The 23,319-nt window shown below is 44.7% G+C and overlaps 1 protein-coding gene across 3 annotated transcripts; it reads left to right on the forward strand.

Annotated features, from left to right (window-relative positions):
* BTNL9 (butyrophilin like 9) lies at positions 1 to 22,730 on the forward strand. Of its 3 annotated transcripts, none has more exons than XM_061151112.1 (11): positions 1 to 157; positions 5,151 to 5,285; positions 7,107 to 7,454; positions 8,998 to 9,279; positions 14,609 to 14,737; positions 14,936 to 14,968; positions 15,260 to 15,280; positions 16,405 to 16,425; positions 16,661 to 16,687; positions 19,004 to 19,030; positions 20,134 to 22,730. In XM_061151112.1, the coding sequence occupies exons 2-11, from the start codon at positions 5,177 to 5,179 to the stop codon at positions 20,757 to 20,759; spliced, it is 1,623 nt and encodes a 540-aa protein (XP_061007095.1). In that variant the 5' UTR covers positions 1 to 157; positions 5,151 to 5,176; the 3' UTR covers positions 20,760 to 22,730. The 3 variants fall into 3 exon arrangements, with proteins under 3 accessions (XP_061007095.1, XP_061007097.1, XP_061007096.1); XM_061151113.1 differs by lacking the exon at positions 1 to 157 and adding an exon at positions 4,881 to 4,938; XM_061151114.1 differs by lacking the exon at positions 15,260 to 15,280.
* Positions 22,731 to 23,319: the final 589 nt, after the last annotated feature.

Below are 23,319 nucleotides of genomic sequence, written 5' to 3' on the forward strand. Positions count from 1 at the left end.
GGATAATTCTGTCACAGAAGAGCTGGTCCCTTCTACTGCGCTGCCAGCTCGTGTCTAGGGAACCTTAGCATCTGGAGCCAGGATACTTCGCGATTGTCTCCCTTGCAGGGAACTTGAGATCACCTGTCATTTTGGACCCTTTGCTGCTACCTGCCAGGTATGTGACTCAATGCTGTCTAAACCTCCACCTTTCAGAAATGGGACGCAGAAAATGAGGGCTGAGGAGATAGCACAGCATGGGTTGGTACCATCTTATCAGCTGAACCTGGCTGCAGGATAAGGATGTCGGTGGGACCGAGGGGAGATGCCTGTTCTGGCAGCTCCACCTGAAGAGGAAGGATTCAGACACATCCTATTTTCTCCTCAAGCCATATGAAGCCTCACTGAAGATCTCTCCTTGGGGAAATTCATCTCCCTTAGAGACCAGGGGTGTAAATACTCTTGTGGACCTATTGAAATAAAACCAAAGCAATCCAGGGAGCATTAATTAGCAGTTTGTGGAGGGCAAAGCATTGCCATGGGTGCTGTAAGAGGAGAGGGTGCAGAGTGCAAAAGTCCTACCCCTGGGGGCTTAAAGCTTAGGACACAGGGAATGAGAGAGGGGCAAAGCACACACAGCCCAAGCCTACAAAAGCAGCAAAAGCAAAACAAAATAATGTTTAAAGAGAAACTCAAGAGCTGAAGGACTGCAAATCAAGAAAACATTAATGTTGTTCAGAAGTTGGAGATGCAGGAGGAGAAAACTGGAATGAAGCTGGAGTGTGGCCAGGGAAAAAATGAGAAGGAACAAAGAAAGAAGAGGGAGGATAAACTTGGGTGGAGGGTAGCAGCATTTCAGCAGCACTTCTTTGGCATTGGTGTGCACAACCCTTATATCTCCCTGTGTCTTCAGAGGCTCCCTGGAGAGTGGGGAGCGTGTTCCCCACCAGCAGAGCTTAACTCTAACTTAGTACCCCCTTTTTGGCCATCCTTCTCCTCCCTGGGTCTTCCATCTTTCTCAAATCTGCAACGTGTCCAGTCTCTCACCTTTCCCCAGCAAAACCTCCCCATCAGAAAAGGAAGCTGAAATCCATTTCCACTGTGATGTGAATAGCTGCGATCAGAAGGGGTTTCCCCTCAGAGGGGTAAGGATCAGAGCATTTCAACTGCTGAGGGAGGTTATAATAGGCAAACTTCTGGCAGCAAATGGGGAGGAGCATGCTCTTTAGAACAGGAAGGGAGCATTCAGCCCCTCTGATTTCCCTTCAAGAATTCACCAGACAGCCTCCCTTGAATTAAAGGCTTTAAAATCAGCTCCTTGGGTGTTGGAAGCAAAGGTACTATGGGGCATGACCTCCTGCTGGAGAAGATGCTGTTGACAAGATCTGAGGGAACCACTCGTTTTAAGCTGTTTTTTCAGAAGTGGTTTTGTTTGTATTCACTTATTGGTTGGTTAGTCTTGCGGCTGACATCTGGGGACTCAAGCCACTTCTTCAATTGCCAGGAGATGCTGTCAGGGTGAGTGCGGCAGTCTGTGACCAGGTGGTCCCTAACAGGGGTCATGACTTGGGGGACAAGAGAACTGAGGTGCACCCAGCCTTGACACGACACTGCTGGTGAGGAAGCTTCGTCCAGAGAGGTGCAGAGCTTAGGAGGAACTCCCCCAGCTCTACCACCTTCCAGTCATGTGTGTGGGGCAAGTCCCTTAGCCTCCCTCTGCTTCAGTTTCCTTGTCTTTATCTTGGTCCTATAATAGTAATAATACTTCTGATATAGGAAAGTCCTGGGTAGATGGTAAGCACTCAATTCATATTAGTTTTAATTGTTGTGGACACATGCATGTATGTATGTGTGTTTATGACCTCTTCCATCTGCAGCCTCAGTGACTGAAATCACAAGAGTGTATCACAACAGAGAACTGCAGTCCTGATAGTAATTCCAGGGTCTGGAACGCACGGACTGACTGATAGATGGCAGCTTCCTCCTTCCCCAGGAATATGGGACCTTGAATACTGATCCTGCTGTGAGGTGCCCCTTCCCCCAGCTGTGGGCCTATCTAATGCCCTGTTGCGGCCTTGGGAACATTCAAGTTGTTCCTAGCACAAGTCTTGACTAATTCCTCAGAGCCTGGCCAATCCGTATGGATCCGTAAACACCCTCTGAGCCCCTCTAGTTTTGGAAGGCGTTAGCTGGTGCTGATGTATCCTTAGAGCTTCACATTCATGGGGCTCTATGGCCTTTGCTCCCAGTTGGTGGGCCTGTCGCAGACACATTCCTGCTGGCAGCCAAAAGGCTGAAAGGCTAGACTGCCCAGCCTGAGCCTGGACTCTGGCCCAGGGCCTCTGTTCTGCTGGTTATTGTGTGACCATATTCCAATAGCTGCTGGCTATCAAAACAGCCAGGCCCCGTTGAAAGGGGACTCTAATCTCCTTCCTTAGGGGCCCCTTCTGATGCATGAATGGAGGCTCCCCAGCTTAGCCTCTGCTTTCCATGAGGCAAGGCCCCTGACCAACTGACTCACAGGCCATCACCCCTCCCTCTGGCCGTGGTCCTGTCAGCCCAGGTCCTTCCAGCACAGAGGTCATTCATGTTGCCTGCCTTCCGTTAACTTACCTGCACACCTTCTCAGACCATCTTCTGCTACGTGACCAGCAATTTTAAAGTCTTTCACATACTGCTAGCTTTTTTTTTCATTGTCAACTCTTTTATTCTAAGAATTTTGACAGTTTAGGTAAATTAATCAATTGAAAAAGAAGAGAAAAAAATCACGACCTGAATAGTTGCAGAAAAATAATTTACTAAAACCTAATATGGTTTTCTCTCAGCTTTATGAAGTATGATTGACAAATAAAAATGGTATACATTATTTATTTTTTAAACATATTTATTTACTTGGCTGTGTTGGGTCTTAGCTGTGGCATACAGGATCTTTAGTTGTGGCACGTTAAATTTCACGGCATGTGGGATCTAGTTCCCTGACCAGGGATTGAACCTGGGCCCCCTGCATTGGCAGTGGAAAATCCTATATACAGGATCACCAGGGAAGCCCCCCAAATTGTATATATTTGTACCATATGATATCTTGATAAATGCATTCATTGTGAAATGCATTTCACATTGTGTGAAATAATAATCACAACCAAACTAATTAACATATCTACCATCTCACATAGTTATCTTTTTTGTTTGTTGTGAGAACACTAAAACTTTAATCTTAGAAAAATTTAAGTATACAATACAGTATTATTAATTATGATCACCGTCCTGTACATTAGATCTTCAGAACTTATTCATCTTATAACTGAAAGCTTGTACCATTGACCAACATGTACCACGTTCTCCCATCCTCTTCCCCTGCTAACCATCATTCAACTCTTTGAATTCAACTTCTTTTTTTTACTGTAAACTTTCATATGTAGAATGGATAAACAAAGTCTTACTGTATAGCATAGAAAATTATATTCAATATCCTACGATAAATCATAATGAAAATATTTTTAAAAAAGAAAGTGGATCGAACTTGGGTCTCCTGCATTGCAGGCAGATTCTTTACCGTCTGAGCCACCAGGGAAGTCTCTATAACCCAAACTGTGTGTGTGTTAGTCACTCAGTCATGTCCAACTCTGTGATCTCATGAACTGTAGCCCACCAGGCTTCTCTGTCCCTGGTATTCTCCAGGCAAGAGTATTGTGTGGGTAGCCATTCCTTTCTCCAGGGGATCTTCCCAACCCAGGGATCAAACCCAGGTCTCCCCACATTGCAGGCAGATTCTTTACCATCTGAACCACCAGGGAAGCCCAACACAAACCATAATGGAAATGAATATTAAAAAAAAAAGAATGAATCACTTTACAATACAGCAGTAGTTAAAACATTGTAAATCATCTACACAATAAAAAAAGAACTAAAGTCCTCCATGTAAACCCTGCTGGTGATATTACCGATGGTGTGGCTGGGGCTCTGTAGCCACAAGACCCCAGGAACAGGTGCCACCTCGCAGGTCTGTGGGAAAAGGAAAACCAAACAGTGGAGTGGGATGGCAGACAGAGGGAGAGGGGAGACTGGGGAAGCTGGAGAGCAGAAACTGCCATGGGCCTTTCTGCTCTGGGATGCTATGATGGAGTGAAAGGAGAGGGATGTAGCCTCTAGAAGAAGATGGGGAGCAGAAAGCAGATGCTTGGAAGTTGGAGGCAGAGGGAGGAGCTGATTTTTCTTTAAAGAGCATCCATCTCACCTTGGAGACTTAACAGCCCTCTGAGTTGGATTGGTTTCTTCCATTGTTCAAGTGAAAAAATTAAGGTTCAGCAAGTTACATAATCTGCCGAAAAGTCCCACAACTAAATAGAGGAGAAATATGGGAAGACTTGTATATTTCCCAAGATGAATCGGCTACCCTGATTCTCATATTCTCAGGCTCACTGATTCTCATATTACATTACCACAGCTCCCCAAGGGGCATCAGGAGTGAAGAGGGAACAGCCCTTGCTTGCACTGGGGCTGGATCTCTGGGGCCGGATCTCTGGGGCCACGGGTGGGTATGGGGAGGGATCGATGAGACAGCCCCATCACTGTGGTCTTAAAGATGCTATTGACTCAGTGACAGTCACCAACTGACCTCCTGGGAACTCCACCTGAGGTCTCAGGGCTGGAAAAAGGTGTCTTAGGTGTGGCTGAAGTTAAAAGGCAGCCAGGCGTGCATGCCACTTAGGAAAGTGCACTGTGTTTGTTCCTCTGTTTTTTGAACCTGATGTTCCAGGTCAAAGGGAATCGGGAACAGGTTTGGACAGAGAAAAGGAAAACGCATCTGAGAGTTCTTATAGATTTCCCTTTGTTTGGGCCAAGTCACTGAAACCTAACTCAGCTCCCACACAATGCATGGCTCTATTCCTGGCTCAAAACAATGCAAAACTCAGAAGCTGCTTCCTCTGGGATCCTTTGACCCTGTCCTCTTGGAGGACTGTGAGTCCAAGCAAGGGTCAACACCACTACAAGCAATGCTGCCTGTTAAAATTAGAATCAACTCTCACATCTGGCTATGACTGAAAAGAAGCCAGGCACTAGAGCTTGCAAGTACCTGAAAAAAATAGACTTGAGGCAATAACAGATGTCAGGCCTGATACGTGGAGTTCTAACTCTACTGCATCACTCTGTATGTCTTTATCCCTCTGCAGGTGGCCCCCACTGCTGTGGAAAAGTGATGGATTTCTCAGTCTGCCTGAACTCCTACCAGCGAGGACGTCTGCCCAGCAGTCTCTTCTTCCTCACTCACCTGCTCCTCCTCCCCCAGCCCAGGGCGATGCACTCAGGTAACACGTCTAATCTGCATCCCAGACAGCCGGGACCTAAGTGAGCACATCAGCTTCTGCCCACCCCTTCTGCAGGTTATTCCAGGACTGAGATCTTGCAGCCTTTTCCTAGGCTGTCTCAGGGGCTAGACAATAAGCCCTCCATCCCAGTTGTTAAAGAGTCACTGACCCTGAGCACCATTCAGCCCCTCAGTGCTCCTCCACCATCCTTTCAGGGCCCCCCTAACCCCAACAACTCCACAGCTCACAACCATGGCAGAAGGCATAGCGGGAGGGTGCCAGGAAAGTCTTATTGGTCTGTTCTTAGGCTGAACCAGTCGGAAAGTATTTTTAACTCCTCTCCTGTGATATAAGCCATAGCTTTTGAAGAGCAGAAAGGATCCTGGTCATACCACCTCTCATGAAAGAAGCAACTAGCAGAGAATGTAAACTAATTATGCCAATAGAATTCCCCAACTCCCTGAGCTGGAAACCAGGGATACCAAAGTGATAGACAACGCACAGCCCAAATCCTCAGTCAGTTCAAGGAAGGTGAACAGACATGATATACATGACTGTCCAGCTGTGTGACCAGAGCTCCAAGAGAAACGTACCCAAGGATCTGGGATCACAGCTAACAGACCAATTTGTTTTTTTCCAGAAAGCCAAGAAGGGCCATAGAGAGGAGGTACTGTTTGAGTAGAACCTTGCAGGAGACAGTCTGTAGGAAGATGACAGACGGAGAGTAAACTGAGGCAGGGTATGCCCAGGAAAAGGGCCAGGCATCAGGCATGGGAGCAATGGCAGCTGGAGAGAACCTGAAGAGGGAAGCTGGTAGGAGCGGTGTCCAGGCTACACCTGGGGCAACAAGGGGTCTCATATGGAGAGAAGAAAGGTGCTCCCATGCTATATGGGCAAAGTGAAGGATGGGAGGAATTCATAAAGGAAGAATTGGGGGTGGGATTAAGCTGAGCTTTGAAAGAAGGAAAGGAGGGGCACAGAAGCCAGAAAAAAACGAATGAAGGCATGCTGGGTGGAAAGGCACCGCAGCAGGAACAGCAACTCTCATGCAAATTGCAGAAAACAGGGAGTAAAGCAGCCATGTGGAGACATCACTGCAGAGGACAATCAAATGAAAGATCCAGATAAATAAAAATCTCGACAGCAGGATTTGATCTTAGATAGGAAAACCCATGAGGCAAGAAGCACCCCCCATCAATTATTTTAATATTCTTTGTTATTATAGAAGCTGTGTGTGTACATTATAAAATATTAGAAAATCAGACAAAGCAAAAATAAGAAAACATATATTCGCACCATGCAGAAATGATCACCATCAATAATTGGTCTTTCTTCTTTCAGATTTTTTATTCTGCACATTTATGCCAATACATCAATTTTTATTCATATAAGAGGATAGTGTACATTTTTTTTTTCTGCCAAAGATTCCATTTAATTTAATGCCCTGGCCATATTGAGACAACCATCCCCTGAATAATATTGGCAGCTGGTTGATTCAAACCAGCTACCAGTAGCCCACCACACATTTGTATCTGGTTGTAATGTGTTTTGTGTAGTTTTTAATGTGGCATATCCAACTATTTCATGACAATTACTTGTTCAAGAAACAGGATTGGTTGTCCTGTAGAGTGTTTCACCTTTGTCATTTGAATAGTTCACTGTGGATTTCTGAGCTGCAGAAAACAAATAAACATATTTTTGAGGCATTAAATTACATGGAACTGTTGGCAAAAAAAAAAAAAAAAAAAACCCACAAAACATATGTACACTATCTTATTTGAGGAAAGCTAATCTGGGCCACTGTCTGGGATCTTGTCCTAGAGGAGATCAGGGTGGTAGGCCATGAGGAACCCATTCTGGCACACGTCGGGGAAGAAGTGGAATTCTCCTGCCACCTGTCACCATATCGAGACGCCGAGCACATGGAGATCCTCTGGTTCCGGAGCCAGGCCTCCAACGTGGTGCACTTGTACCGGAAGCAGCAGGAGTTCTATGGCTGGCAGATGAAGCAGTTCCAGAACAGGACCCAACTCATCAAGGAGGACATCGCAGACGGCAGCGTGACTCTGCGGCTCCACCGCGTGGTCCCCGCCGACGAGGGTCTGTATGGGTGCCGCTTCCTCTCCAGCGACTTCACTGGGGAAGCGACCTGGGAGCTGGAGGTAGCAGGTGCGTGACCTGGTCAATCCCCAACACAGAGGGGAGAAGGATCCATTTGGAAAGAGCTCAAGAGAAGATAGATTGAAAAGCACAGAGAAAGGGAAATTTTCTCTAATTAAAAAAAAAAAAAGAATATTAAAAAAGATTCATTAGGAAATGAACCCCACCAAATGCACACATAATGGCCCTTAAACAAAGGAAAAGACAATTATTTTACTCACAGTGAGGAAAAGGCAAATTAAAACTACAGAGAGGTAATTTTTCCCTATCAGACTGACAAACATTCAATAGCTGGACTACCCACTCTTGATGGAGGAAGCAGGCCCCTTCTTACTGTGCCGATGGAATTCAAAGTCCCGAGCTCCAGGGTAGGGGGGATTTGGCAATAGCTAACAGGACTTCCTTTGTGTCTGCCTTTGAACAGCAATTCCACCTCTGGGAGTTGACCCTGGAGATATACCTCCCCCAACTCCAATAAGAAAGAAAGGCATTTGTATAAATTTACATTGTATAGCAGTGTTGCTGCTGTTCAGTCCCTAAAGTCATGTCCAACTTTTTGTGACCACGTGGCCTACAGCACATCGGGCTCCTCTGTCCTCCTCAAATTCATGTCCATTGATTCATTGATGTCATATAACCAACTCATCCTGTACCACCCCCTTCTCCTCCTGCCTTCAGTCTTTCCCAGCGTCACGGTCTTTTCCAATGAGTTGGCTCCTTGCATCAGGTGGCCAAAGTATTGGAGCTTTAGCTTCAGCTTCAGTCCTTCCAACGAGTACTTAGGGTTGATGGAAACTCCCTAAATGTCCAAGCATAGGTGCTGAGTAAGGTCTATATCAAGCTATGTAGCCTAAAAAAAAAGAGAGAGAGAGAGAGAGAGAGAAAATGAGGACGAGCACTAAGCTGATGTGGAGTGATTTCTAGGGTGTTTTTAAGAGAAAAAAGCAAGATGCAAAAGAAGCTCTATAGCATATTAATTTTTGTGTAAGAAAGGAGGAGAAACATATCACAAAAGAAACACAGGAAGTTAATGAAATTGGTTACTTAAAGGAGAGGGAGCAATGAGATACAAAGGATGGAGAAAGGCCTGGGGCTTTTTTGATCTACTCGTTTCTTATAGCATTGATGTTTAAACCATATTAATATTTTGCATATTCAAAATATAAAGCTAGTTTACTTGGGTAGAGAGATTTAAAAAAAGTATGCATAACAAAGATACTTTAGTTCTGGCAGGATTCAAGAGATAGAGAAGACAATCTATTGAAATTTGGGATGGGATTACTCTTCAACCTAGGGGTACGGTCCTTTGCATTATATGGCTAAATACCAGCAGCCTTTCCCTATTTTAAGATGCCCTTCAGAGGTAGTGCTGTCCCCACATGCCATCTACAGTTTAGCCTGTCATTTATAGTCCATGGTGGACTGCAAACCCACATGTGTTGAGTGGTCACAGTCACCATGCCTTATGGTGACTGCAAATGGTGAATGGTGATGAACTTCATGTACATCTGGGAAGGAGCCTGATCTTTCCTACTCTTCCTGCCTCTCCCAGGACTGGGCTCAGACCCTCATATCGCCATTGAGGGCTTCAAGGAGGGAGGCATTCAGCTAAGGTGCCACTCCAGTGGTTGGTACCCCAAGCCACAGGCTCAGTGGAGAGACCGTCAGGGACGATGCCTGCCCCCGGAGACTGAAAACATCACTGAGGATGTCCAAGGCCTGTTCAGTCTGGAAACATCTGTGGTCGTCCAAGAGGGGGCCCACAGCAACGTGTCCTGTTCCATCCAGAACCAACTCCTAGGCCAAAAGAAAGAGTTTGTGATCCACATAGCAGGTCAGTGGGTGCCAGCTCACCCTCATCTTCTTAGTCTTCAAATTCTCCATGTCCATTTTCCCTATGTGTGTGTGTGCTCAGTCACTTCAATCGTGTTTGACTCTTTACAACCCCTTGGACTATAGCCTGCCACGCTCTTCTGTCCATGGGATTCTCCAGGCAAGAATACTGGAGTTGGTTGCCTTGTCCTCCTCCAGGCCATTATCTCCAAAACCATCTATTAGGACAGAAGGGCTCTGGAGCTTGGTTGTGTATAGGGCAGGCTGAACTTGACAAGTGAAGCCATAATATTTAAAACCTACTAAGAGTACAGTAATTGGGGGAGGTTCCAGAAAGCCAATATTATTAGAGAGCATCATAAGAACCCACATGTTCCTAATTTTATCCCTCAAACAATATTTATTGAGCACTCACAATATTCCCCAAACCCCTGCCCTCAGGTGCACATCCCATGGGGGAAACAGATACACAAGAGAGTAAATTATAGCACATGTTCAGAGGTGTTAGGTGATACAGAGAAACATGAAGCAGGGAAGAGTGCTAAGTATGGTGGGTTGTATATATATACATGGGTTTTAAAGTGGTGAATCAGGAAAGAAGACCGTTAGGCAATGAGTTGAAAGTGAGGCCATTATCTAGCATCAAAGTTTTATTATGAGGCCCCCACTGATGGATTTAATGTTCATAGGGATATATATGTGTGTGACACATAGTTCACCCAAAATTCACCTGGTAATTGGGTAACTGGTAACATCTGTGTGAGCTAATTGCTTTTATTGCAAAGGAGAAAGATATCTCTTATCTTGATGACAAGCATGTAGCTACAACTTGGAGCCAGGTGCCTAAGTGAAGCTCCCAGGAGGCCTGGAGATAGGCGTGCTTTCTTCTTGATGTTTCCATTTCAAAGAGATGGCTCTGAGCTCCTTAAGAAAATCATTCCTGGATTGTAAAGCTTGAAGGTCCTTATATAACTTTCAGAAAGATTTATATACATCTTGAAGGAATGTGAGTGCTAAGTCACTTCAGTCGTGTCCGATTCCTTATGACCCCATGAACTGTAGTCTGCTGGGCTCCTCTGTCCATGGGATTTTCCAAGCAAGAATACTGGAGTGGTTTGCCATTTCCTCCTCCAGGTGATCTTCCCGACCCAGGGACTGAACGCAGGTCTCTTGCATCTCTTGCACTGGCAGTCAGGTTCTTTTCTTTTTAACCAGTTTTTTTTTTAATTAATTAATTTATTTTAATTGGAGGATAATCACTTTACAATATTGTGATGTTTTTGCCACACATCAGCATGAATCAGCCACAGGTATACATGTGTCCCCCCAATTCTGAACCCACCTCCCTCCCACCCTATCCCTCTGGTTGTCCCAGAGCACCAGCTTTGGGTGCCCTGCTTCATGCATCAAACTTGCACTGGTCATCTATTTTACATATGGTAATGTACATGTTTCAGTGCTATTCTCTCAAATCCCACCCTCATCTTCTCCCACTGAGTCCAAAAGTTTGTTCTTTACATCTGTATCTCCTGCATATAGGATCACCAGTACCACCTTTGTAAATTCCATATATATGCATTAATATACAGTATTTGTTTTTTTGACTTTACTCTGTATAATAGGCTCCAGTTCATCCACCTCATTAGAACCGACTCAAATGCATTCATTTTATAGCTGAGTAATATTCCATTGTGTATATGTACCACAATTTCTTTATGCATTCATCTACTGATGGACATCTAGGTTGCTTCCATGTCCTAGCTATTGTAAACAGTGCTGCAGTGAACGTGTGCAGGGTACGTGTGTCTCTTTCAATTCTGGTTTCCTCAGGTTTCCTCTGGTTTTCACTATGCCCAGTAGTGGGATTGCTGGGTCATGTGGCAGTTATATTCCCATTTTTTTAAGGAATTTTCACACTGTTCTCCATAGTGACTGTACCAGTTTGCATTCCCACCAACAGTGCAAGAGGGTTCCCTTTTCTCTACACCCTCTCCAGCATATATTGTTTGTAGACTTTTTGATGATGGCCATTCTGACTGGTGTGAGATGATACCTCATTGTGGTTTTGATTTGGATTTCTCTAACAATGAGTGATGTTGAGTATCTTTTCATGTGTTTATTAGCTATTGGTATGTCTTCTTTGGAGAAATGTCTGTTTAGGTCTTTTGCCCACTTTTTGATTGGGTTGTTTGTTTTTCTGGTATTGAGATGCATGAGCTGCTTGTATAGTTTGGAGATTAATTCTTTGTCAGTTATTTCATTTGCTATTATTTTCTCTCATTCGTAGGGCTGTCTTTTCACCTTGCTTATAGTTTCCTTCTTTGTGCAAATGCTTTTAGGTTTAATTAGGTCCCATTTGTTTATTTTTGTTTTTATTTCCATTACTCTGGGAGATGGGTCATAGAGGATCTTGCTGTGATTTATGTCAGAGAGTGTTAGCAGCTGAGTTCTTTGCCACTAGTGTCACCTGGGAAGCACTTGAAGGGATAGAGAAAGAATTTATAGATTTTCTAAAGGAAACAGTCTAAGAGAAGGGGAATGGGAATCTTGCTCACTTTTTTGCACAAATTTTTAAATTTGTTTTTAACCTTGACAAAGGGTGTTGGTCACATGGATTTCTGCAAGGAGACCATTTAGGTAGAGAGAACAGCAAGTGCAAAGGTCCTGAGGTGGAAATGTGTATAGCTATTGGAGGAGCTGGAAAGATGCAGGAAAGGCTGGAACAGAGAGCAAGATGGAGATCACAGATCATCAAGGCATAGGACTCTGAGCTCTTTACCTCCTAGGTCAGTGCTTCAAAAACCATCTGTGGTGAAGGACCAGTCCTTTGTGGCTCAATACTTTTACCAAGATAATAAAAACTCACTGCTAAAAAAAGAAAATTAAAAACCAACCAAAACAACACATTATGTTAAGTGAAATAAAAACAAACACAAAGGGACAAATATTGTATGATTCTGTTTATATGAGGTACCCAGCATCATCAATTCATAGAGAGGAAAAGCAGAATAGAAGTTACCAGCGGCTAGGGTGGGAAGATTGGGGAGTTAGTGTTTAATGGGTACAGACTCTCAGTTTGGGACAATTAAAAAAAGTTCTGCTGGTGTTGGTGGCACAACTATGTTGGTGTACTTTTTTATTTTTTATTTTTTTGGCCACGCCACATGGCTTGCAGGATCTTAGTTCCTCAACTAGGGATTGAACTCAGTGAACTGCCAGGGAATTTCCAGTGTTAATGTACTTAATGCCACTGAACTATAAACTCAAAATGGTTAAGATAGTAAATTTTATGTTATGTTTATTTTACTACAATAAAAAAGAAAAAATGAAAGACCATTGAGATAAAAGCACCAATTTCGTTATCTTCAACAGACACAAAATTATTCTGTTAAATTTCAACAAGAGTTTCTAGAGGATTGCTCTGTTTTGCATGTATTTCTTTACTGTCTGGCCACTGTCTCTGTAAGCTCTGCACCACACCCTGCTTCTGGGCAGATCCTCCTTAGGACTCCTGGAGTGGGAAGAGAGGAACTGTCAGTCAGCCCTACATGGCTTTGCTAACATTTCTTGCAAAGGTGTGATGAGAAGTAGAAGCCAGGTGCTTTCATGAAGGGCAAGATGACACATGGATTCGTCAGAGCAATCAGTTCAGTTCAGTTTAGTCACTCAGTCATGTCCGACTCTTTGTGACCCCATGGACTGTAGTATGCCAGGCTTCCCTGTGCATCACCAACTCCCAGAGCTTACTCAGACTCATGTCCACCAAGTCGGTGATGCCTTCCAACAATACCATCCTCTGTTGTCCCCTTCTGCTCCCTTCAATCTTTCCCAGCATCAGGGTCTTTTCAAATGAGTCAGTTCTTTGCATCAGATGGCCAAAGTATTGGAGTTTCAATGTCAGCATCTGTCCTTCCAATGAATATTCAGGACTGATTTCCCTTAGGATGGACTGGTTGAATCTCTTTGCAGTCCAAGGGACTCTCAAGAGTCTTCTCCAACACCACAGTTCAAAAGCATCAATTCTTCAGCACTCAGCTTTCATTACAGTCCAACTCTCACATTCATACATGACTACTGGAAAAACCATAGTTTTGACTAGATGGACCTTTGTTGGCGAAGTAATGTTTCTGCTTTTTAATATGCTGTCTAGGTTGGTCATAACTTTCCTTCCAAGGAGCAAGCATCTTTTAATTTCATGGCTGAAGTCACCATCTGCAGTGATTTTGGAGTCCAAAATTATAAAGTCTGTCACTGTTTCCATTGTTTCCCCATCCATTTCCCATTAAGTGATGGGACTGGATGCCATGATCTTAGTTTTCTGAAATGTTGAGTTTTAATCCAACTTTTTCACTTTCCTCTTTCACTTTCATCAAGAGGCTCTTCAGTTCCTCTCCGCTTTCTGCCATAAGGGTGGTGTCATCTGCATATCTGAGGTTATTGATATTTCTCCCAGAAATCTTGATTCCAGCTTGTGTTTCATCCAGCCCAGCATTTCTCATGATGTGTTCTGCATATAAGTTAAATAAGCAGGGTGACAATATACAGACTTGACATACTCCTTTCCCAATTTGGAAACAGTGTGTTGTTTCATGTCCACTTCTAACTGTTGCTTCTTGACCTGCATACAGATTTCTCAAGAGGCAGGTCAGGTGGTCTGGTATTCCCATCTCTTTAAGAATTTTCCACAGTTTGTCAGAGCAATAGGTAGCAATTATTCACTGGGTTTAAAATATCAACAACTTGATTTCTAATGCTCTTAGATGTAAAGCATGAGTGAGAAGAAGTAGAAGGAGGTCAGGGCTGTGATCACATAAGTTCTAAGATGAAGGACTGGACAGAGCCCATCAGCTCCTTCCTTTTACATCCCTCAGTTTGCAGTATTTTCCCCTCTGTGCTGAGCAAGTTCAAGTTCCCACTCATCCTCAGAAGATGCCTCTCCTGAGCACCATGTAATGGCTCTCATGCCCATTTTACAGATGGCTGTGGTGGGGCACGTGCTTCCCAGGTGGCTCAGTGGGAAAAGAATCTGCCTGCCATGCAGGAGATACATGAAATGTGGGTTCAATCACTGGATACAAAGATCCCCTGGAGGAGGGCATGGCAACCCACTCCAATATTCTTGCCTGGAGAATCCCATGGACAGATGAGCCTGGTGGGTTACAGTTGATGGGGTTGCAAAGAGTTGAACACATGACTGAAGTGACTAAGCATGCACACACACTTGGTAGGGCCCAGGAAGGGCCAACCAGTCGCTAGAAAGATTTTCGGGCCCACGGTGTCCAGACCAGTCTTCTCACTTAGTATTTAGTGATGAGTGCGGTGTTTTCCAGATGTGTTTTTACCCAGAACCTCTCCCTGGAAGAGAGCTTTCCTTGGGACTTTGGTGGGCCTGCTGCTTCTTCTGGCTTTCCTCATGATGCTGGTGCTGTACTTCTTTCGGAAGCAACGGAAGTCCCAAGGTACCAGGCAGTCAGGGGGCTGCCCTCCTGGAACTGGCTTTGCCCAGGAGAAAAGTGGTGGAGGCGGCCATGGTGGTGGGGCGGGGAAGGCCACTGCTGAGGGGCCATCGTGCCCGGAGGCCAGGCTGGAATGGGACTCAGAAAACAGGCAGAGGAGCACACGCACTGACCTCTACTCCCCTTTTTTCTTCCTTTCAGAAAAGCTGAATAAGCAGGTAGAGAAAGACAAAGGTAAGCAGGAGGAAAGACGAGCTTTTCACCCACATCTCTGACTAACAGAAGTGGGGGCACTGGGTCAAGAAGACAAGTAGGTCACAGGGGGTTAGGGGAGTTTGGGAGAGGGCAGAGAAGGATTGAGGCACAGGTTTATTTTCACTTCTCTTGCCTTGGAGCCTGTTCCTCCCCCGTGTTCAGCCCAAACTGACTCTCCAGAGCATGTGGGTTCCAAGTCTGTGCACTTTGGAGAAGCAAGCCCTCAGTGATGAATGGCAATTTTTCTCTATTCTTTGTTTCTTTCTCCAGGGAAACTCACAGTGGAGCTGGGTAAGTTCTGGGTGCCATGCCCATTGTGCTGGCTGTGGGCTAGGGGGCTAACCCATGGCAGAAGCAGGGGTTCAGTGATTTTAGACCCCCTTTGGAGAGCACTGAATCACAGTGATCTAATTCTACATCCAGCCCTCTGCACATCCTGCCTTTCCCCTCCCGAATGGATGTGTGCACACCTGCCAAGGAAGAATGACTTAAGAGTTTCTGGATAGATTTTGCCAGGCGCTCTCCTGCAAATTATATGATTCAGTTACAGTTCCACAGTTAAAGGTCTCCTCCTTCTGGTTCATCTTCCTAGGATAGCCTTCTCTTTTTAAAGCAAATGTCACCGAGAAAGAAGGCATCTGTAATTTACCAAAGTGAAAGTAATTTATCAAATCCACTTTTCTCCCCTGGGGGACTCAGCACCTTGAAACCATGTTGGGGGAGGAGGAAAGAGTGGATTCAAAGGATGAGGGGATGGAGGAGAAGGTCACAATGGGTAGGGAAGACCTTGAGAACCACTTTGTCTGCCCCAGAAAAACACCAGACAAAATAGTGAAGTAGAAGCTTGTCTTGCAGTCTACCAAGTCATGCAGGGGAAAACAAACAAAATGCAATTAACCAAACAACAACAAAACAGCATGATAAGTCATTAACACCATGGTCTGAATTAGTGTATATTATTGCCTTTCCTAGTCTTAACTTTTAAAAGATGGCATAGAGTAGAGAATTCAGAGGAATGCATTTCTGGTGGCAAAATATCAGAGTCTTGGTATCTGGTCAGGGGAAATAATTGAGTGTGATATCCACCCAGTTTTTTAAATAATGTAACCAGTAAGTGACCTTGAGTTTCATGTAGGAGGTGCCCATTGCGACTTACACAGGTCTTCCTGCCTAGGAAAAGCTTGCAGTTTCAGAGCAAATGTTTTCCCTTTCCAGCCCTGTGCAGATTTCTGCCATAGAGCAAAGAATAGGATGAGGAGTAAGAATCTTGCAGATGGGTGATGCAGCAGCTAAAACAGGATTGGAATGAGTAGTAGTTTAAGACTATGAAACCTTGTCTCAGTGACCTAACTGCCTTGCGAAGGTGGTTTCACTCATCCAAAGGCTGATATTTTCTCTGTGGGTTCTGCTTACAGGGAAGCTTCAGGTAGAGCTGGGTAAGTGACTCTTCCCTGCCCAGAACTATTTCTTCTTGTCTACCTTGTAGCATCTGGTTATCTGTGAATGTTCTTCTGATCTCCCAAGCAGGTATGATGGCCAGATTGGAACCCTGCTGGCTGTGTGGGTGGCAGGAGAAAGGGGAGTGGAGCAGGGGTGGGTGCAAAATTTGATGTGTGAACAAGGAGGCTGAAGGGACTTTGTTCTAATTCTGCTTTTCCTTGGCTACTTCAGACTGGAGAAGGGCTGAAGGCCAGGCTGGTGAGTGAAACCTATGTTTCTCCCACTGTCCACTTTATGTCTCAGCATCCTAGTCACCTGCTCTAACCAACTATGCTTCATTCTGATTTATTCCATTGCTACACACATGTATTAATCTATGTCACTCGGAATAGGTTATATTTGACTTTGACTTTTATATTTATTTTTACATTGTCCTGAGGTGTAAGCATACAGTAAATCATTGGTGCCAATCCTGGTTGCACATCAGAATCACCTAGATTCCTGGTGCCTGCCCTCAAAGACTCTCACCTGTGGTTCTGGAATGGGCATGTTACCTTACATGTAAATATTTGTCCCTGTACCTTCTTCCATTTCCCCAGTAAAGCAACCACTAATGTGCATCTTTATTTTGTATGTATTCTTGCAAGAGGAGGAATTTCTGTTTTGTGTGCATACACTGTAGTTACTGTAAAGATATTTATGGTCTCATGCTGTTCCTTGCTTTTCTCACTCATCACTGTGCTTTAATATCCATCCCTGCTGCCACATGTGAATCTAGTCTGTATCTCCTCACTGCAGAGCACTCCATTTGAGCCAGCCACCCTCCTGGAGTAGACATCCAGCCTTCTTCTAACTCCATATCACTACAGACCACTAGTGCTGAATAAATTGTCTTCTGGCCCTGTGTGGAGATTTCTCTAAAAGGAGAAGTGCCGACCCACTAGGGATGTCTCACTAAGTGGGATAGAGGGATTCCTGAAAGTAGCACCATCATCCCATGCCAGCAGTGCATGGAAGCTCCATGATCATGCCCACATCTCGTGTGAGCCAGCTTTCTAAGCTTGCCAGTCAATGGAGATGAGTAATAATTCTTTGAGTTTGTACTCATCTGAGCACTAAGAAATCTGAACATCTCTTTATATGCTAGCTGGCTTTTGGGCTTCTTCTTCTGGAAATTGCCAGTTCATGTCCTTTGCCTATTTTCCATATGTTGTTGCTCTCTTTTTCTTGTTGATTCACAGGACAGGGCTGGTGTCAGTGCTGGGGAATGGAGCCTTTTGGCTTGCAGGCATCCTTCATGCAATATTATTATTATTATTATATATATATGATAGTAATCTCTCATTGTTATTACACATTGTGAATTCCTTTTTCTCTTCTGTCATCTGCTATTAGCTTTGTCCAATGGTGCCCCTTATTGAAAAGAATTAGTTCTGATGAAATATAATTTATCACACTTTTACTTTATGGTTTGTGTCTTTGAACTTTTGTTGAAGATCTTCTTCACATTTAGGTCACAAATCTAGTCTCCTACATTTTCTTCTACTCACTTTATATGTTATGTGTAAGTTTTCTTATCCATCTAAAATTCACCTTTTTAATGTGGTGTTAGACAAGAATCCAGTAATTTTTCTCAAATAAAGAGTTAGCTTTCCCAGTGCCACTTACTACACATATTTGTGACTTACCCATTGATGTGGACATCACCTTTAGTACATATTCAGTTGCCATGTCTTGATGGGTCTGCCTCTTGGTCACCTATTACCTTGGCTTTTAAAGTACCTGAAAGTACAAGTTCTCCTCCATTTCCCTTTCCTTTTTAAAGTTCACAGACCCTTTTAAAATATAAATTTTAGGATAAATTTATGAAGTTCCCCAAAACATCCAAAAGTAGGTTTAGCTGGGGTTGGTTTGAATTTACAGCTAAATTTAGGGAGGATTGAAATCTGTATAGATTTGAGTTATTCTGTGCAAGAGCTCTAGATTTGTGAAGTTCTACTGGTTATTCTGATGCAAAATCAGGGTTGAAAGGCCCTGCTATAAATTTATGGAGCTCTGAAAACGTCTTCTACTGCTTCTGCATTTTGTGACTTCTTCTGTAATATAGGATGAGATAAAACAAAACAGAAATCCACACAGAATAGCTCCCAGTAAGAAAGAGAGCAAAGTCAGGGTGTCCAGAGGATGTCTTAGGACAGGAGCTGAGCTCAGCTGGGCATCCTGGGGACTAAGCCAGTCAGAAATGGAGGCTTTGTTTCCATCCTTCAAGGCATCCCAATTGCCTGTATTGGTTCTCTTTGCTCACATACTCTGTCATCCCACTAACCAGCACCACCTCAGCCTGCACACAGCTTTGGCATAAGCCCGCACTGGCACCAGCCTCCCTACCCAATCCCAAATTCCTGGGAAGATGCCATGGTGGACCCAGGCTAGTCTGGGTCCAAACAAGTTATCTTGGTGGAAATGAGATTATTCAGTTTACAGGCATCCTTCATGCATCCTGAGGCTCCCTCAAGGTTCCAGAGTTACTGACTCAGATCTCTGAGCCTCTTTTTCTTCTCTGTTTGGTTTCAGAGTGGAGAGCAGCTCAACGATATGCAGGTAACTGAAGCCAAGGAACTGTATCTTGTGAATTAGGTTGGCTGGATCTTAATCAGAAGGGAGGTATCCAGAACTGAGATTAGAGGAAGGGTCTGTCCAGGAGCCATGCATGGAGCCTGCATACAAACTCACAGGCTCACTTGCACCCACACACGTGACACATATGCCTGCACACATACATGCTCATATGCACAAATGAGATTGCACTCACACATGCACACATTTGTGTGCACGCTGATGCTCCCACATGCATATAACTTTCTGGGTTTTACTAGATTTGTTTCCATCTGGCAGAACTTCCCACATTATCTGACAGAGGGATCCTTGGGGTCCCTGTCCATCAAATGAGTGTGATTGGTGGGGGGAGGGGGGGATGGGTTGCTGGAGTGCAGGGTACTGAACTAGATGATCTCAGGGGTCCCCTTCAGTTTTAAAATCCTAACATGGCGTACAACAGAGGCCCAGAGCTCACCAGTGATCTCAAGGTCATACTGAGTGATGAGAGCAGCCAGGAAGAACCAGTCCTAAGCTCCTTCCTATTGACTGTGTGTGTGTGTGTGCTGAGTCACTTCGGTCGTGTAGGACTCTTTGCCACCCTATGGGCTGTAGCCGGCCAGATTCCTCTGCCCATGGAATTCTCCAGGCAAGAATACTGCAGTGGGTTGCCATGCCCCCCTCCAGGGGATCTTCCCGACGCAGGGATCAACCCCTCTTGCTTATGTCTCGGGCATTGGCAGACGGGTTCTTTACCACTAACGCTACCTGGGGAGCCCTCTTGCGGTCCAAGTCTTGGGAAAAGTGAGCCCGCCTCCATCCCCACAAACCTCCCTCATTTGCTATCTATGCTCTGTATGGCACCATGGAATTCAAGAGCCTTCCAGTTCAGGAAGGAAATGAATTCCTATCACTTTCAAAAGCTAGGGAGTGACTTCCGTGCCTCTTCAGTCCCAGGGTGGTGGGAGGAGGGGCTTCAGGAGAGGGCTGACTATTCCACCGATTTCTCCATCGGGAGGACTAGAGGTTTGCCTAACAGGGGAGGGGACAGGGATGTGGGTGGGGGCAGAATCGTCCCTGGCGGGCACTGACCCTGTGCCTTTGCGCAGTGGATGTGACCCTGGATCCTGGCTCCGCCCACCCCAGCCTGGAGGTTTCCGAGGATGGCAAAAGCGTGTCCTCAAGCAGGACGGCGCCAGGCTCAGCGGAGGCCGACCCTCAGTGGTTCTCTGAGCAGACGTGCGTCCTGAGCCGGGAGCGCTTCGCCACTGGCCGCCACTACTGGGAGGTGCACGTGGGCCGCCGCAGCCGCTGGTTCCTCGGTGTGTGTCTCGCAGCGGTGCCGACTGCAGGGCATGCTCGCATGAGCCCGGCGACTGGCTACTGGGTGATGGGGCTGTGGAACAGCTGTGAGTACTTCGTCCTAGACCAGCACCGTCTCCCGCTCAGCCTGCGCGTGCCGCCCCGCTGCGTGGGTATCTTTCTGGATGTTGAGGCTGGAAAGCTGTCCTTCTTCAACGTGTCCGACGGCTCCCACATTTTCACCTTCACTGACACCTTCTCGGGGATGCTCTGCGCGTATTTCAGGCCTAGAGCCCACGATGGCAGCGAACACCCAGATCCGCTCACCATCTGCCCATTACCAGTTGGTGAGAAACGCGTCCTCGAAGAGGAGGACAGTGACGCCTGGTTTCAACCCTCTGAGTCCTCGAATCCTGCCCTGGGCCTGTGGTGAAGTGCTTTTGTGGCCACTGGACTGGGTCCTGGGCGACTTCCTGGATACCCAGCTGGCGCTATGCTCTCCTGCTTCCTGTAAAGCCAACAGACACACTCACCCCACTGTCTGCTCCAGAATGTCGGCAAAAGCTAAAAGGATCAGTGTAGCAGAAAGGGGGCAAAGAGAGACCTTTGCCTATGTAGATGTGAATGTGTACATGTATGAATATGATTTTCTTCCTTTTTTTTTTTTTTTTAAGAAAGACAATTCCAAAGCTTATGTGTGTGTGTTGTAGGATTGAGCAGATGAGTAAACATATGTTCATGTTGCTAGGAGTCAGTGTTCACTGTGAAGACATGAAAGAAACTGGAATGGGGGGAAAAAGAGGAGATAATTTATCAGATAAGATTAGTGGTGTCAGTTAACCTCTGTATTTTAATATTTTTGTATGTATTTTCTAGAGCTAGAAAGGTCTGGAAACAATGACACTTCATAAGCAATAAGTTCACCTTAGGCTCAGATGCTAGTTCTCACTGCCAATTAGCACCAAAATGAACTTGGACACATGGTGAAAGTAGGGAACGTCTTTTGCTTTTATATACAAGAATGCTCAAAAATGGATGGGGACATAGCAAAAAGACACTGGAGCTAGGTGAAAGGGGCGCCATTGACCAGTTATAGGATAATTTGAACATTAAAATGAATAATGACAAGAATTGCCCAACAAGAGGTCAATTCAGTAAGTGTGCTGAGAGGTTTCTTTAGCCAGAGACAAGAGATACAAAAAGAAAAAAAACCCCACAGAACAAACAACAAAATATAAAAAACATAAAACAAGACATAAGGGAAAGGAGAGAATGAAAGAATAATTGTGAACTCGAGGGTTTTACTATGTAACAGGTGCATATTGTTGATAAATAGACAGATGTGATATAGTTTGTAGCTCTGTCTACACTGAGGGCTTAGAAACAATAGTACCCCTGTACCAATGAGCACATCTAGCACTGAGATCTTAGTTTTTAGTTACTATTTACTACTGAAAGGAACCAAGGCTCCTTGGAGAAATGGTGGACTTCAGGGCAGGGGCAGGGAAAATACATGGTGAGATTCTGATCTATACTAGGAAATATTTATTTGGTTTCTGACCTAGATTTTAGAACAGAGCTCTTAAACCCTTGAAATTTTCTAAAATATAAGAGTCATAAGGATGTCTTTGGATATTCATAACAAGCCCTTTTAACCACACCTGAGTTTATATTACTGAGATAATTTTTATTTTTATTTATTTATTTATTTTTTTTTTTTTATTAGTTGGAGGCTAATTACTTCACAACATTTCAGTGGGTTTTTTCATACTTTGATATGAATCAGCCATGGATTTACACGTATTCCCCATCCCGATCCCCGCTCCCACCTCCCTCTCCCCCGGATTCCTCTGGGTCTTCCCAGTGCACCAGGCCTGAGCACTTGTCTATATTACTGAGATAATTTTTAGAAAGCCAGTAAGGATGGGGCTGGTTGCCACAGGAACCAACTATGTGACCAGAGGGTTGTAACTTAGCCCTACCCTACCCACCTACCTCAAAGAGGGAGAAGGGGCTGGAGATTGAGTTTAATCACCAAGGGCCAATGATTTAACCAGTCATGCCTCTGTAATGAAACCTTTCCATGAAACCCCAAAAGGACTCGGTTCAGAGAGCTTTCAGGTTGGTGAACACTGTAGATGCAGGGAGAGAGATGCTCAGAGAGATCAAGGAAGAAGCTCTGTACCCCTCCCACATACCTTGTTCTATGCATCTATTCTACCTGGTTCCTGAGCTGTATCACTTTATAATAAACCTGTAATCTTGTTAGCAAACTTCCTGACTTCTGTACCTGAGCTGCTCTGGTAAATTAATGGAACTCAAGGTAGGGATCTTGGGAATCTCCAACTTATAGTGAGTGGGTCAGAAGCACAGGCAACCTGGATTTGTAATTGGTATTGAAAGAGAGAGGGAAGTCTTGTAGGACTGAGCCCTTAACCTGTGGGATCTGACCCTATCTCTCGGGCTTCCCAGGTGGTGCTAGTAATAAAAAACCTATCTGTCAATGCAGGATTGGCAATGCAGTGAGAGATGCAGATTCAGTCCCTGGGTTGGGAAGATCCCCTGGAGAAGGGCATGGCAACCCACTCCAGTATTCTTGCCTGGAGAATCCCATGGACAGAGGAACCTGGTGGGCTACAGTCTATACGGTCACAAAGAGTTGGACATGACTGGAACGACTTTGCATGCACACGCTAGGTAGATAGTGCCAGAATTGAGTTAATAGATTAAGGGTGTTGAAATAAACAATGATGTTTATTTCAAATGAGTCTAAATTATCTTTTACCAGAATGCAAGAAGTCCTCAAAGAATAGTGGGGGAAATGTCAACTGGACAGAAAAGCCAGTTTGAAGGGACTCCCATTAGCCAAATTTGAACATCAAAGTAATTAATGGGAGTTATAGATCGAGAAAAAAGGAATCCAAGCATATGTGTATCTTTACTGATATACATAAATAAAGGAACAAATAAATGGGGGAGAAGAGGAAGTTTTA

Source organism: Dama dama, chromosome 9 (assembly GCF_033118175.1).
Source record: "Dama dama isolate Ldn47 chromosome 9, ASM3311817v1, whole genome shotgun sequence".
Taxonomy (NCBI): domain Eukaryota; kingdom Metazoa; phylum Chordata; class Mammalia; order Artiodactyla; family Cervidae; genus Dama; species Dama dama.